Source organism: Zalophus californianus, chromosome 7 (assembly GCF_009762305.2).
Source record: "Zalophus californianus isolate mZalCal1 chromosome 7, mZalCal1.pri.v2, whole genome shotgun sequence".
In the NCBI taxonomy this organism is placed as follows: domain Eukaryota; kingdom Metazoa; phylum Chordata; class Mammalia; order Carnivora; family Otariidae; genus Zalophus; species Zalophus californianus.
Window position 1 is genome coordinate 33,825,183 of NC_045601.1, and position 15,351 is coordinate 33,840,533.

The 15,351-nt window shown below is 41.1% G+C and overlaps 1 protein-coding gene across 3 annotated transcripts in view; it reads left to right on the top strand.

Annotated features, from left to right (window-relative positions):
• The first annotated feature begins 4,892 nt into the window (after positions 1–4,892).
• SAMD3 (sterile alpha motif domain containing 3) overlaps positions 4,893–15,351 on the top strand; it is a 50,257-nt gene continuing 39,798 nt past the window's right edge. Inside the window, exons 1-4 of one of the 3 annotated variants that reach the window (XM_027600940.2) lie at positions 4,893–4,935; positions 5,194–5,293; positions 5,980–6,169; positions 9,061–9,168. In XM_027600940.2, coding sequence (XP_027456741.2) covers positions 5,215–5,293; positions 5,980–6,169; positions 9,061–9,168 — 377 coding nt within the window. In that variant the 5' untranslated portion in view covers positions 4,893–4,935; positions 5,194–5,214. Of the gene's footprint in view, positions 4,936–5,135; positions 5,294–5,979; positions 6,170–9,060; positions 9,169–15,351 lie in introns of those variants that run through there. The other 2 variants (XM_027600939.2, XM_027600941.2) reach the window with 2 other exon arrangements.

Sequence of the window (15,351 nt, forward strand, 5' to 3'; positions counted from 1 at the left end):
TAAAATCTATCAATCTTTTATTTTTTTTACAATCTTATTTTAGATTATTTTAATTCTTTTTTATTTAATTTTCATATTTAATTATTTAACTCATCTGAGGAATTCAGTTTATAGGTGATGTGATAGGTCGTGTCCCAACAAAATTGGTTGAATAATCCCTTCTCTCTCTACCAATTTGAATCAATGTCTTTTTAATACTTCCAGATTTCTATTCTGTTTCAATGATCTGTCCTCTTTTGGCCCAGTACCATGCTTTTACATTTATTATAATTTTATAGGACTTCTGAACATCTGGGAAAGCAAATCCTTTGCCAAGAATTTCTGTCTCCTTTTGCCCATTTGTCCTTCCTGATGAACACAAGTATCATAGTTAAGTAAAAACATAAAACAGTGTTTGAAGAGTAATTGGAATTCATAGATTAATTCTGAAAGAATTGACAGCTTCAGACTATCAAGACTTCTCAGTTACACATTCAGCTTTTGATAAAAGTTAACAGCATAGCTCACAGTATTCTCTGGCAAGAACCCCGAGGATTGCAGTCTGTGTTGCTGACCCATTAGCTTTGACAGTCAACTAGGCAGAAGCGAGGATGAACCATAAGTTTGACTCAAAGGCAAAAAGACCTGGGTGTTGGTGACTCAAAAGTCCCCAAAGTCCTGGGACACTACCCTATTTTTTCACTGGTTTGATTAACCTCCCGGATAAATTGCTCTTTAGTTTCTTTACAATGTAAATATATAAAATTTAAGTTACTCTTAACTGTGTTCCCCACTTCTCTTCCTCAGATTTCTTGGGGGTGGTGTGAATTACAGATACCGCTAGTAAGTTTTGCTGGACACAAGGAACCCAGAAAGACTTAGTAGTTTTCAGAAGATCAAGATTTTAGTCAGTAAGTTCAACCATAAGAAATTACTGATCTGAGACTCTCGTAGGTACAAAAAAAATGGCAATTTGATATGATTCAGCTTAATATCTATTGAGAACCCCTGCTGGTGTGTTTCATTTGCTTGGTGTCAGCTACCTTTGTAGATCTCATTCTGTTTTTGACAGTGATTTATGAAAAAAATTAAAAGTTTTATTTCCATAATTTTTAAAAAAAAGATTTATTTATTTATTTCAGAGAGCACACAAGAGGGAGGGGCAGAGAGAATCCCAAGCAGACTCTGTGTTGAGTGCAGAGCTGAGGTGGGGCTCGATCTCACCACCCTGAGATCATGACATGAGCCGAAACCAAGAGTGGGGTACTTAACCAACTGTGTCATCCAGGTGCCCTTATTTCCATAATTTTTTGAGAGATTAATATAAACATCTGTCTTCCTAAAATGAAGGAAAATTGGTGCATGTAGGAATGTTTAGTAAAAGCTAAACCCTTCATTGTCATACACAATTTACTTCAAGAAAGAACACCCTTTCCTGTAATTTATCTGACTCGGCTGTGTAAATAATCCTTCTGAAGCATGGATTAAGTGACCAAGTCAATGACTTCCCCAAGTTTATGTGTATCTGTAAGCTGGGAACTCAGGATTCCCAGCTCTCTAATGATCTTTCAGATCTGTCTGCTCTTGCCACTCCAGAAATCTCGTCCACCTACAGGTCCGCAAACATGACTTGTTTATTGCTGGGTTTTTACATTCACTGTTCTGAACTGTATTTTTTGTTCAGATTCCAAGTTAAGATCCATTCAATCCATTTCCAGGAGAGTGGGATAATCCAGCCCTGAGTGCTTTTTACAGCACCTATCATAATTGACTCCATATTATATTCAGTTTATGGACACGTCTTATGTTCTTTTTTTTTAAAGATTTTATTTATTTATTTATTTGACAGAGAGAGACACAGCAAGAGAGGGAACACAAGCAGGGGGAGTGGGAGAGGGAGAAGTCAGGCTTCCCCCTGAGCAGGGAGCCTGGTGTGGGACTCGACCCCAGGATCTGGGATCATGACCTGAGCCGAAGGCAGACTCTCAATGACTGAGCCACCCAGGCGCCCCACGTCTTATGTTCTTGGTAAGGTTTCTAACTTGTTTATCACCATTCACCTAGCTCGGAGCTCTAGGCAGTAAACATTTTGATGACAAAGGTGGGTAAGGTATTCCAGTTGACTATTCCAGTTTTCATACTTTCTGGTCTGGTGATGTTTGGAATGAACGATGGCCCAAAGTGGAGGAGATGATTCGCTTCATTGGAATACAATGACATCATTGTTTCCTGCCGTAGCAAGGCTGCTCCCGACGGAATTGCCTCGACTTGGCTCCATGTGACTACCATATACCTATTTTTTTGTACCTCCCCCTTCCTTCTTTTTCACTAACAGGATCTGATTTTTTGCTAAATGGCATCTTCCTTCAAGTACAGCCATGGTAAGAGACGTCCTTTGGCAGGTCAGCATGAGGCGTTGATCCAGGAGAGGACTTAATGTCACCAGCAAAGCTTTTAAAAAAATCTTTTTGTTGCCTCAGCTTTGCGACCCTGGGAAAAGAAAAAGAAAAATGCAAACAGCAAGAAAAGTGAAAAAATGTTTTCATATTTTCTTTAAAAGTGCTTATTTGTGGTTGATGTTGTTATACGCCACAACATCCTTGAAGATTATAAACCACATTCATGGCAGCTGATACTATCTTCCTTTGGAGCTTTAACAAGCTTATTAAATAAAACTTACCATTAGGCTGCTTTAACTGAAGTCTTATCTCTTCCTGGCTTTAATTAGATGTGATCCTTTAGTATTTACTACAAATTTATTAAAGTACAATCTAATCGAATAGTGAAAATGCTTTGGCTATGGTATTCACACATAATGTTCTGATGTTATTCTCCCTTTATTATCGTGCCATAAAATATTTAGTGATCATACTTGGCCTCACATTTCAAAATTGCTTCACATGTTTCTGAAACTGCTGGGTACACAGTAAGGCTGCTGGATACATATTTTCTCATTTGACATATCTTCTGTTCTCTATGAGGTGTAAGGTCATAAATAATATATCCATTATTTATGTGAGAAGATGCAAAGTTGTTACTTAAAGTTGTTACATTGTCTCGGAAGTGATATTATTTTATTTTCTTAAATATTCAGAAAACCGAATGGTCAAAAACTACACTTCTTTAATCTGATTATGTATGTATGTATGAAGTTATAACTGTTTTGTTTTTCCTGGAAGTAGAATTAGGTAAATATCAGGGAATTTAAAAATATGAGGTTTCCAAGCACTTATTTTATTTTCAAATTTCCTTTTATCCGTTGATGGCCACAGGGGCGGTATCTTCTGCTCTGCATACCTTTTAATCTTGGAGTTTAGCGAATTGTGGGTTTTTTTTTTCTTTTCTTTTCTATTATTTTTTAAAAGCTTTACTCTTCACAAGGAAGCCAGAAGTGTGACAGGAAGGTGTGATTTTTTAATTTACACCAGAGTCTCGCAAATAATGACTTTTCACACTGTGCTATTGCAGCTTAGCCTAAGGGAGGAGTTCTGTGGCTACTGTTGTCTTAGCAAATTAAATCTACTGCTGTAATTCAGCAAGACGTTCTTCTATACTTAACCCTTGTTTTCAGTTTGGCAGCTTGGTGTTTGTGAATGCATATGAGAATGTAGCTTATTACTTTGAAATGGACTTGTTTTCCAGGAAATGAGTTTTGAAGACCATTATCTTTTCAGATTGTTGCAGTATGAAAAAGGTAAACATGTTTTCCCTCCCTGCCCTGCTAACTGTGATGTTGGAAATTCTAACGGACTCAAATCCACAAAAATGAAAAATACAATAATATTAATTTTGAGAACTTCTAGCAATAAAATTTAAATACACAATCTAATAAATATTTGTATCTTTCCTTATGGTTCCATTTCTCTAAGAGTAGCTTTGTGTGGTCTTTATAGAAGAGTCAGTGTCTCGATGTACAAGTAAATTCTGCATCATTTAGATTAAAATATGAAATAGAAAGTATGCTGAAAGGTGAAAATGTTTTAAGTTTTTTCAGTTCCTCCCTGGTCCATTTAAAGTAATTTGGATTGAATTATAAAAAAAAAAATAGGGAATGAGCTGCTAAGAGAAATTTTAAAAATTACTGAAATTGATACACTTTTTTTTAAAGATATTTATTTATTTGTCAGAGAGAGAGAGAATGCACGAGTGCACAAGCAGGGGGAGTGGCAGGCAGAGGGAGAAGCAGGATCCCTGCTGAGTAAGGAGCCCCATGGGGGACTCGATGGGGGACTCGATGGGGGACTCCATCCTAGGACCCTGGGATCATGACCTGAGCTGAAGGCAGATGCTTAACCAATTGAACCAGCAAGGGTCCCTGAAATTGACATAATTGTTAAAGTTTTCTAAGCAGTTGCAGAATAGCGGCATGTAAAAATAACTGAATAGTTAAAGAACGTATCTTGCAAACTTTATATACACATCCTTCACTTAACGATCCTTAACATATTTCATTCTTTTCCTATTTTGAATTTGCCCAGCTAAATTTTTTTAAAGTTCTCAATCAATGTGCTTCTTTTTCCTTGTTATCTTACCAACCATAATGCTGTTTGATAAAGTTCTAGTACTGAATAGAATATACAAGAGTATTAATGGAAGGAAGGAAAGAAACATTCAGATTCTCCTGAGAAATCTGGCTCCTACTTCCTCCTCTTGTTAAACCAAAGTAATCAGAAGCCTGAGAAGCTCTTTCCTAGCTGGGCTCTACAAGGGGTTAAACAGTCTTGGTTTACTAAGAATCTCTGTCAGGCTTTTATTTGATCCTTCCTCCCTTCCTCCCCTGCCCACCCCTTTTGTAAATGTCAACCACTTCCTGATGAGCCTAGTAGTGGTGAATTTCACACCTTTCTTTTCTTTGTGAAGAGACCTGGGTGTTAATGGTACAGGATTGGGTACCATTGTACGGCTTTGGCGGTCTGTTAGTAAAGCTGAGGGATGCCTGTGGAAAAAAAGTAGAAGGTGAAGAAATTCGAGAAATGAGACTAGGAAATAGGTTCAAACCGGTCTCATTTTTTAAAAGAGTATTTGTTTTATTAGCAACTTTTAGATGTGTATTCGGGAAAGAGTAATCTTAAAGAAGCTTTGTATTGAGAATCTCAAAGAGTCTGGCAAAGGGAGGAGCTGAGATTAGAGAGCTGACTGGGAAAAAATAAAAATAAAAGAACAACAATCAGAAAGAAAAACTGAAGAATCCTTCTTTGACCTTTTATTCTACAGGTGTATTTACAAGACACAGCCATGGAAACCTGGTCAGTTGATCAGGTCTGCAGTTGGTTGGTGGAGAAAAACTTAGGAGAGCTAGTTCATAGGTTTCAAGGTGAGTTGTTTACACTTTGAAAAATATTAACAGAGCAGCCTAGATATTGAATGTCCTCTGTTACTGATAATTAATTACTCTCGTTGCCTAATGCATGCGAATGTGGGTGCGGAGTTGCTGCCTTGGGAAACTTCCCTTTCTTTACGGACTGTGGCAGAGTTTGCGTTTGACCTAACATCCAGAGGAGGATGTAATATTCGAAAAAGAACTCAAATAAAGCAAAATAGTAAGAGCTACTCAAAATACATCTTGGCTATTTGCATTTGATACTGCTTTTGTCCTTAAAGAATGCAGCCTGTGTTCTGATCATTGTTGGATTTACAAGTATTGGATATTGCCTGGGAGGTACTCTTAAGAATGATTTTCTGAGAAACTTTTTTTTTTTTTCTTATAAAAACAATGCCTCTTACAGAGAATAATCGGAGGGGGGAGGCCCCCCCCCCGGGGGAAGCAAATGTTTCACTGTGACTCCCTGTTCGGATACTTTCTTAGGAGCTGGTTGGGAATGATGTGGTGTCACGGGTGTTCTTTCTTTGTCAAAAAGAGAGATAATTTTATAACTTAAGAGGACAAGTTTAGATGGTCCTTTCAACCCCAGAAATGACTTTGCCTGTTCAGAGTGCTGTGTGTGTGGTGCTTTACCGGGCAAACATGTGGAGACATCTTTTTTTTTTTCTTTTTCCCAGAGGAAGAAGTAAGTGGGGCCGCTCTTCTAGCACTTAATGATCGGATGGTTCAGCAACTGGTAAAGAAAATTGGGCACCAGGCTGTTCTGTTGGATTTAATTAAAAAATATAAGCAGGAGAGTCAAAGACTGGGGTCCCTTGGAAGCCCTAGAGAAACAGCCCCTCATGCTCAAGCAGGAGCAGACCTAGAGTAAGTCTGTTCCTGAATGGCCTTAGTTTTGATGCTGTGCTTTCTTGATGAGGACTATAGCATGACATGTGGGGGTTAAGACTCTTTGAAAACAGTGACCATTTTCGGCAAATTATATGCACAGTATTTCTAGTCTCTTCATTAAGGACACTTTTCCAAAGTTTTATGAACCAATCTACATCTTTCTTTTTTTTTTTTTTTTAAATGCATTGCTTTTTGAACGTTGACTCCAGTTGTTAGGGAAGTCCTATGAATTGGGAGTTCCTATATAGAAAGCTCTGCAGCGAGTGGTTGAGTGTGCATAGAACACAAGTGCAAATTGCCTCCTGCAGCTTGGGTCTTTTTAAAATCAGGTTTTAGGAAAGGCATCTTTTACTGCTCCTTTGCTTTTCCCCCAAACTGTTTATTTATTTATTTATTTATGTATTTATTTATTTGCCAAGAATTTCTTGTAGTAACTAATTTATATTCTCCTCTAGAGGCTTTTGCAGTATAATTTGCTAAAGACTCTTGCCACAATGAGTTTTCTAATTTCCCAGGGGTATTCTTACTGAATGCTATGATCACATCCCACAAAAATCATGTAGAAAAATTTGTGGTGCCTTTGAGGTTTAGGGATGGTTTTGTTGTCTTTTTTTTTTTTTTATCACTCACTTCTGCAATGAAAAGGAGTGATAGCAGGAATTACAAAATTAAAATGGTCACTTTACAAATCTATGCCCCAGGGATCATTTCAAGCATTCTGACTTGGTTTTTCCATATTTGAGACTTTTTGCCAAGTTTCTAGGGTTAAATAATTGCTGCACACCGATTTTTCATTAGTTTTTTAAAGTAGGATGATGATGTTTGATAAAATCCATTCTATGTCTTTAGTCTTTCAGATTAAGCCTGTGATAATATATATGGCTGTCTTGCTCTTTGATAAGCAATACAATGTTAGAGAGACTTGGCCTAAATAATTTAATTCCTAGAATATTTGGATATTTGGAACATGGAGGGGGACAGGTGGTCTTGAAGGAGTGGTCCATGGTTGGCCTGAAGATTCTGCCATCTGATTTATTTGAAGGATTTCTCCTAAACATCGTTTTGACATATCTATGTAAAATCACACTCTTCAATATGTGACTTTTGATGAAGTTCCCATTGCATGCTTTTACTCCTTTTCAGCAAAGGGTGGGTGTGAACCTCAAATCGCGCTCGAAGTAATTTCCCAGCATTCTTGGATGAGTCGGACTTCTGAGTTGGAAGTTCCCTTCAGTTGACTGGAATCTTGATATTGCCTGAGGCACAGCTTGGAAGAAAGCAGACAGCCTTGTTTCCACTGCAGATCAGTTTACAATGTTCTCCAGTAAATGAGAACTAGCTGGACTGCCAGGAAATCTGGGCTTCATTCCTGGTTCTACCACTGCCTTGGATTGATTATGTTAAATGTTGACATTCCTGTTGCTTCATCTGTAGCTTGCGAAAAGTAATACATTACCTAACTTCATGTTAATTCACACTGATGTTGGTTGTATCATAATCTTTGAGAAAATCTTTCCTCCTTCAGAGCAGTCTCATGTTAAATATTAAACTTTGTTAACCTGGTTAAGAAAGCCATTTGCAAGTGTAGCCAAGACTTGGAACATTGGTAGTCCAGGGATTTATGAGTGGGGGCTTTTCACTTTACCCAGTAAGTAGCTTATTCACTTTAAGTATTGGTTAAATTAATCTGGTACAAAGCCACAGTTGCAGGTGGGGTTATTGGTTAGACTTGGTTTAAGTGCTTATTGCCTATATTTGCTTATTGTCAAATATATTGTCATGTGACAAATATATTGTCACATGGGAGTCATGATAATGGAAAGAGGCATGAGAATATGTTATTTAATTAGACCCTTTCAAGAAGTGCTTACTAGAGATGGGAAACTGGGTGTAGTAGTAAGAACCCTGAAGCTAGGTATCAAAACACTTGATTTCAAACCTCTGTTCTGATGATAGCTACTCATCTAACCTTGGAGATTTGCTTGGCTTTTTTTAGTTTCAACTGCAAAATGAATTAGGTAGACTAAATGGTGCTTAAGACTCCTTCTAAAGCGTCGATAATGGCATTCTAGATCAGAGATTGCAGATGGGTTTCAACTTGAATGCAGATTTCTTTTAAAGGCTAATGGTTGCCTAGTATGTTATTTTGAAAAGTATTTGTAGGCCACATCTGGACAGAATATTTGGCATCCTATTCGGACTTAAGCAAATCACAGAAATATGTAATAGGTAGGAGTATTTGCAGTTGCTTTTTGGTGGTTGTTCTTGTTGGAGCTGGTAGAGAAATCACAGGACAGAAAGTCAGAAGGGTGAGCTCAACTCCTGGCGCTGCTACTGAGGAGCCTGAGGCTGGGGGCAGCTTGCTTTTCCTTCTGGGCTTCAGTTGTACGACTCGTAAAGTGAGGGAGTTAGTGGACTCTGGTTCCAAGGGTATTAGATTCCACAGATAATAAAAGTCCCCCCAAAATGGCAGGGAGTGGAGAAGGAATCTGATGTAGATTTAATCACTTTGTTTTTTTGGCGGAATAGGGATATTAACCAATAAAGATGCATTCTATTCTCACCACCATCTCAAAGAGGAAAGGATTGCCATACCACCACTTACAATATGACCGACTGGTGCAAACTGTATTGAGAACAGGCATCAGTCTACCTCCTGGCATATATGAACCACTGTGTGAGTTTTGACTCCAGAGTGTCCTTTTTGTTTCAGTTCTCTTAGTCATAACCTTAATGTGGAGCTGGAAGGTAGACACAGATTATGGTGTCACTATGGGCTGTCTTCTACCCTCAGAGCTGCCATGAGATTCAACAGTTGTGGCTCCTGTTGAATAGCTCCTAACACAACTCTTCTTTCTTGGTGACAGGGATGAAGAGTCCCCTAGTCCTGCCAACCGTGGGAAGCAGACACCGTCTTTCTATGCAGCCAAAAACCTTGATAATGGACTAATTGACCAAAGAGTACTGAAACAGAGGTGGGGTTGCTAACTTCTAACCGTTGTAAAGCCAAATGATAATATTTGTCTTTATTTTTTATGAGATTTCATGTGTTTAAATGCATTTCTAAAGTGGGAACCTTTTGTTTTGCTGGAAGGGAATCTTTTATCAAGTGATGAAGAGATTTGGGTAAAAGATGAAGATGAAAACTTGTGATCCTTATATTGGAAAAGTGAAATGTTGAGATGATATTGAGCACCTTCCAAGTACATGTTTATTTATTCAGTGAATAATGTCCCATAGAGTATGCCTTTGGTGGAGTCTTCAGTTTTGTTGTGAATTTTGTAGTTGTGGTTGTCTTAACTTGACTGTTCCTGATGGAGACACCACTTTGGTAAACATTTCCTTGTATTTCTACACTGGAATTTACATGGTATAGTATTTCCATATATGGGCTACATTGGAACAAAGGGCAACTATAAACCTAGAGAACTAGATCCAGGAATATGAAAGTCAGACAAAGTCCTGAGGGCAATTGTGGCAAAGATGTGGTACAGAGTCATGGCAGCCTATACGGCATTTCCCGGCCACCTGGCCTGTGTGGTTCGTGCATCGGTCATGATGCTTGTGGTTTTCAGTCACCCACCAACAAATGCTTTTTGTTACATGTACTGTCATTGAAAGGAGAGGCGTCAACTCGCATAGCAGAATAATCAGGCAATAGTCAAGTGGGGGCCGGGGTGCTTTATATGGGTTCTGCCTTCTATGGGTTCTGTAGGTCTTTTCTCTTTTCTAAGTCTTCTTCTTTTTTTTTTTTTTAAAGAGAGAGAGAGAGCCCTAGTGGGGGTTGCGGGGGGCGGGTAGGGGCAGAGGGAGAGAGAATCTTAAGCAGACCCCAGGCTGAGTGCAGAGCCCAATGCGGGGCTCGATCTCACGATGCTGAGATCATGACCTGAGCCAAAATCAAGAGTCGGAAGCTTCACTGACTGAGCCACCCAGACACCCCTCTCTTTTCTAAGCCTTTTGATGACATTTCATCCTCATAACAGTTCTGTGATACCTGCAGGGAAGGATGATTATTGCCATTTTTTTTTTCATATGGCTGGTCAAAGGAACACCTCTGTTCCTTGTGGTATTTCTCATCCTTCATAGCACTTGGCAAGGGGGAGAAAAACACAGAACTGGCCTGGAAATGGAGAGAAATAGGAGGGTTTGGAAACCAGAGTCGATACTCCCATATCTTTCTCTGTAATCATTAAGTCTCTCCTAATCTCTCTGACCACCTGCTGCCCATCTCTATCCACAAGCACCTCAGAGTTAAATGTGTCCAAAAAGTGACCTCATGTCCCCTGCCTTAGTATACACTTGGGTGCAAGAGACACAAATCCACTCAAACTAACATAAGACAAGGGGAGTCTATTGTAAGAAAAACATTTCACAGCATGCCACAGCAAAGCCTGCAAGTTCCCTGGGCACGGAGGAAGCTGTCCCTCCCCTTATGGAGCCATGTGATGGCCGTCTCCGTCTCTGTCCTGCTTTCCTTGTCGGCCTCCTTCTCTTGCTTCTCCCTGTGAGGATGGATTTATCCTACTACTCGTGGTTGCCCTGCGCTGTTCAGACTGGCTGACATATGACTACCTTGCCGTAGCACTGACTCCAACGGAAATTCTCCCTGCAAACAGCTCAGGTCACCCCAGCCAACCGACTCAGTCTTCCAGTGTTGCTTTGTTGGGTATCTGAGGAGGAGAAACTGAGGGGTCCAGCATGGATCACATGTCCCCTCTTGGGCAACCAGCTGTGTTGTGGGCAGAGGCAGATTAAAGACAATGCACCTATTTTAAATATTTTCACTCTGGTCCTGCCCTTTATCCAGAGCCATGCCTGGGTGGGGTCAGGGGGGCAGACAGAAGATTCCTTTCCCACATCCTGTCTCAGACAGCGGCTCTGTCGTCCAGCTGTGTGATTTAAACTCACTGGAGCCAGCCTGCATCCCTTTGTCCTTCCTCCTGCCCTTCTGTCTCAGGTGCTATTCCTTCAGCAGGTGTCGATGCAGGGCCTGTTGCAAAGCTTTTGTGTCTGTGTTGTCCTCTTCCTTCCCGGCCTGCTCATCCTTGAAGATTCAGCTCAAAAGCTCTCTTTTACAAGCCCCTCCATTTTATTACTCCAGGCCCGGCAAAGAGCCCTTCTTCTATTTGTAGTATCCTCTATGTATCTCCTGCCTTACTTTTAAAAGGCGGCCATGGAATTGATCACTTTAACGTCTTTATTCCCTCATTAGCTGGAAAACACCTGGGCAAAACCACGCCCTTTTTGTCATTGTAAACACGGCACTGGCACCGTCCTCACAGTCCTTGGCACACAGAGTCTAAGGAGGAATTTTTAAATTGAACTGAGGATGCGTCATCCAATTAAAGACTGAATATATCTCCATGGGGTGGGATAAATATTTGAATAGCATCAATTTCTTTTTAGATCCCTTGATACAATTCGTGTTAAGTATGCTGACTTTGTAACAGAGTTAAACTCCAGAGTTAATATGTCACTCATTCGGGACAGGCTAGAAACCTTATGGTGTTTGGCTACAAGGCTTTCATGAAGCCATCTGCTCTCAAGAGATGGGGAGAGATCGTGGAACAAGTGTCCACTTCGGCTGCACACACCTGCTCTGGAATCTTGACTCCTCCGTTTGCTTGCCAGGTGGTCTCTGCACAACACAGGATGGGAAGACCCGCCTGCATATGCAGTTCTTGACGCCCAAATGGGACGGCACTTTCAAGTGCGTGGCACCCATTATCACACCATACAAGGTGGCTGTCATTATTCTTGTGATATTTTTTCTATGGTCCCTAAAAAGACTGTGTGCTTTCACCTAGATTATTTGCAAACAAGAAGAAAAAGAAGGCTCTAGAGACAAGCTGATCACCTGATCTTGGCCCTTGAAAAGTCTCTAGTAGAGATATGTGTGTCCCAGTGGATGAATTTTGTGAACCAGGGAAACACTAGGGTACTGTGACACACTGCAGGTGTCTTTGGGGATAGGTGATACCATGCTCTTGACTGAATTGCTTAAATGCCCTTCCCTGATTATGAGCACCCATCTTCAACATGCGTTGGTGACCCTTTGGAAAGAGATTTTTTTTTTTTTTTTCCAATGCAGTCCCTTGTTTTTCATTTACACGATTTGCTTCCCTTTTAGTGCTTAATAAAGCATGAAATCAAAGAGGTAGAGGTTTCCTAAATGCTACTTAGAAACACTTTGCTTAAACTTTAGGTATATGTGTGCAGATGTTTTGCTTCTCCCTTTGGGCATAATTATAAATTAGTCGTGGTTTCATGCATATTTAGAAATTATTTTAATGATTTGTGTCATTGGTCTACATTTCCTTGGAGATGCAGAATGATCTCACTTTTCTGCCTGTGCTCAGTAAGGCAAACGTCAGTGGGTCCCCACTTGATGTGTTGTTCATCGGCATGATCACACACGCAGCCAGATGAGGGGCATCGGGGTCGTCTGCGCATCTTATCCAGCGCGTAACGGGGCGGTTCAGTGAAGTGCACCAAAGACAATACATGTGATAAATTGTCACAGGTCAGTGGAGCAAGAATCCCTCAGAGGGAAATGCAGGAGCCCACCATCTCCCCCGACAAGGTGTCTAGAATATCTATACGTAAAGGATCTGAGCTTTGGAAGTGTTACATTGTAACTCTAGTCCTTAATCGGAGATTTCCCAGCGTACACAAACACGGTAAATGCTATGAGGAGTCCTACAGTGAGAAAACCCATGTGACTTTGTTCAAACCCGAATTCTTTCTCTGTGTAAAATACATTAACAGGGGCACCTGGGTGGCTCAGTCGTTAAGCGTCTGCCTTCGGCTCAGTCATGATCCCAGGGTCCTGGGATGGAGCCCCGCATCGGGCTCCCTGCTCCGCGGGAAGCCTGCTTTTCCCTCTCCCCCTCCCCCTGCTTGTGTTCCCTCTCTCCCTGTGTTTCTCTCTGTCAAATAAATAAATCTTTAGAAAAATAAAATAAAATAAAATAAAATAAAATAAAATAAAATAAAATAAAATAAAATCTATTAACATTACAAAACACACCCCAGGAAATACTGACTTAAAGATTTCTTACCCAAGCCATGGTGCATTCATTCCTTTCAGACATAAATGTTTACAGAATGCTGATTCTGGGCCAGGCCCTGATGTCAGCACTGAGGATATAGTAGCTAACAAAGCTGACCAAACCTCTTGCCACCCCCTTCCAAAGGGGGAGAAAAATAGCAAATAAATGTGACACTCCATTATAACATATTTAAGTGTTATAAAGATCATTAATGCAAAGAAAAAAGGAGGTGGGATAGAGAGTGAGTGGCACCGTGTGTGTGTGTGTGTGTGTGTGTGTGTGCGTGCGTGTGCGTGCGTGTGCGTGCGTGCGTGTGAGCATTCAGGAGGGTTCTATTTCAGACGGTATTTTCAGGGAAGTCTTTTGACTTCGACGAGGTGATGCTTGAGCACAGACCCAGATGAAATGAGGAATACTGGCTCACTAAGCTAGAACTGAAATTTCCTTCAGGGGAGGTTATCTGTGGGCCCGGACAATCAGGAACTGCAGAATCAGGGGAAATTGGGCTGAGACACTTGATAAATGTTTCTCTGACTCTTACGCATTCCCATTAAATCTAATATGCAGTCTTCAGAGCTCTAAAGTAAGCTTGAATTCTAAACTGTTCTCCCCCTTTTTGTTCAGTGCAAAAGTTCCTGAATACACACACCATGAGCTCGGTGTGATTCAGCCTCTGGGGGAGGGGGGTGGGGGGCACTTTAGTCCTCGCCCAGGGGACCTCCGCATCTCGTAGACACGACTGGCATGTCAGCTGACAACTGCCGTATGGGAAAGAGAGAGAGAAGCAGGAAGGCTCAGGGGACAGACACAGTACAGGAGGGAAAGAAGTAAGACTTTCAAAGAAGCCAGGATGGAGAAAGCCTCTGAGGGGATACTTCACAAAAACTGAGTGAGGATTTTCAAAGATGATTAGAAATTCAGCTAAAGGAAGACAGGGCAGTAAAGGAAAAAGACATCCACAGCGAGACAAAGAGCCCGTGCCGACGTACAAACACCTGAAACGGTATCAGGGATTCTGTGAGGTATTTTGGGAAAGTGACAGGTAGAGGTGGAGAAAATGGAGTTATGGGAGGTGGTAAGAGGTAAGGAGGCTCTGTGCTACGGGCATGAGCAGAGCAATTGTACCTCAGGTTCACCGTCAGGATTTAAAAGATACAAGTGCCCTAGACCAGTGCTTCTCAAGCTCTTCTGTACTTGAAGATCACCAGGGAGTCTTGTTAAAATGCAGGTTCTGATTTCATAGGTCAGGGGTGGGGCCTGAGATTAAGCATGTCTAACAAGTTCCCAGGGAATGCCAAAGCTAGGGCTACCCTTGAGGAGCAAGGCACGAGGCCAGTAAGGGTTTCTGGCGATGTACAATCGACTGTCTGTGTCCCTCCACACTTCATATGTTGAAACTCTAATCCCAACGTGATGGTATTTGGAAGGGGGGCATTGGGAGGTAATTAGGTCATGAGGGTGGAGCCTTCATGGTTGGGATTGGTGCCCTTGTAAGAAGAGGCCAGAGAACTTGCTTCTCCCTCCACCATGTGAGGACACAACGGGAGAACAGGCTTCTGCAAACCAGGAAGAGGGTGCTTACCCAGAATCCAGCTGTGCAGGCACCTGGATCTCAGACTGCCAGCCCCCAGAGCTGTGAGAAATCAATGTTTGTTGTTTCAGCTACCCAGTGTAATTTGTTACAGCAGCTCAAACTAAGACAGGGTGGGACCTGTGGGCCTGTGCATCAGTATTTTTTTATTTATGTTTTTATTTGTGAGAGAGAGAGAGAGAGGAGCAGAGGAGAGCATCTTCAGGCAGACTCCCCACTGAGCACGGAGCCCGACCCAGGGCTCAACCAAGAGATCATGACCTGAGCGAAAACCAAGAGTTGGATGCCCAACCTGCTGAGCCACTTAGGTGCCCCCTGTCCATCAGTATTTTATAAAGTTCCACTCACAATTCTAGTACATAATGAGAATGAGACCTATCTATGAGTTCTTGTGACTGTCATGAAAGGCTAGAAGTTTCTGGATTTTTGTAAGTGTGTCAGTAACAAGAGGAATTGAGCAATGGGAAGACATAAAATATTTATTTATTTTAGGCTTCTTTTTGCGATTAGTC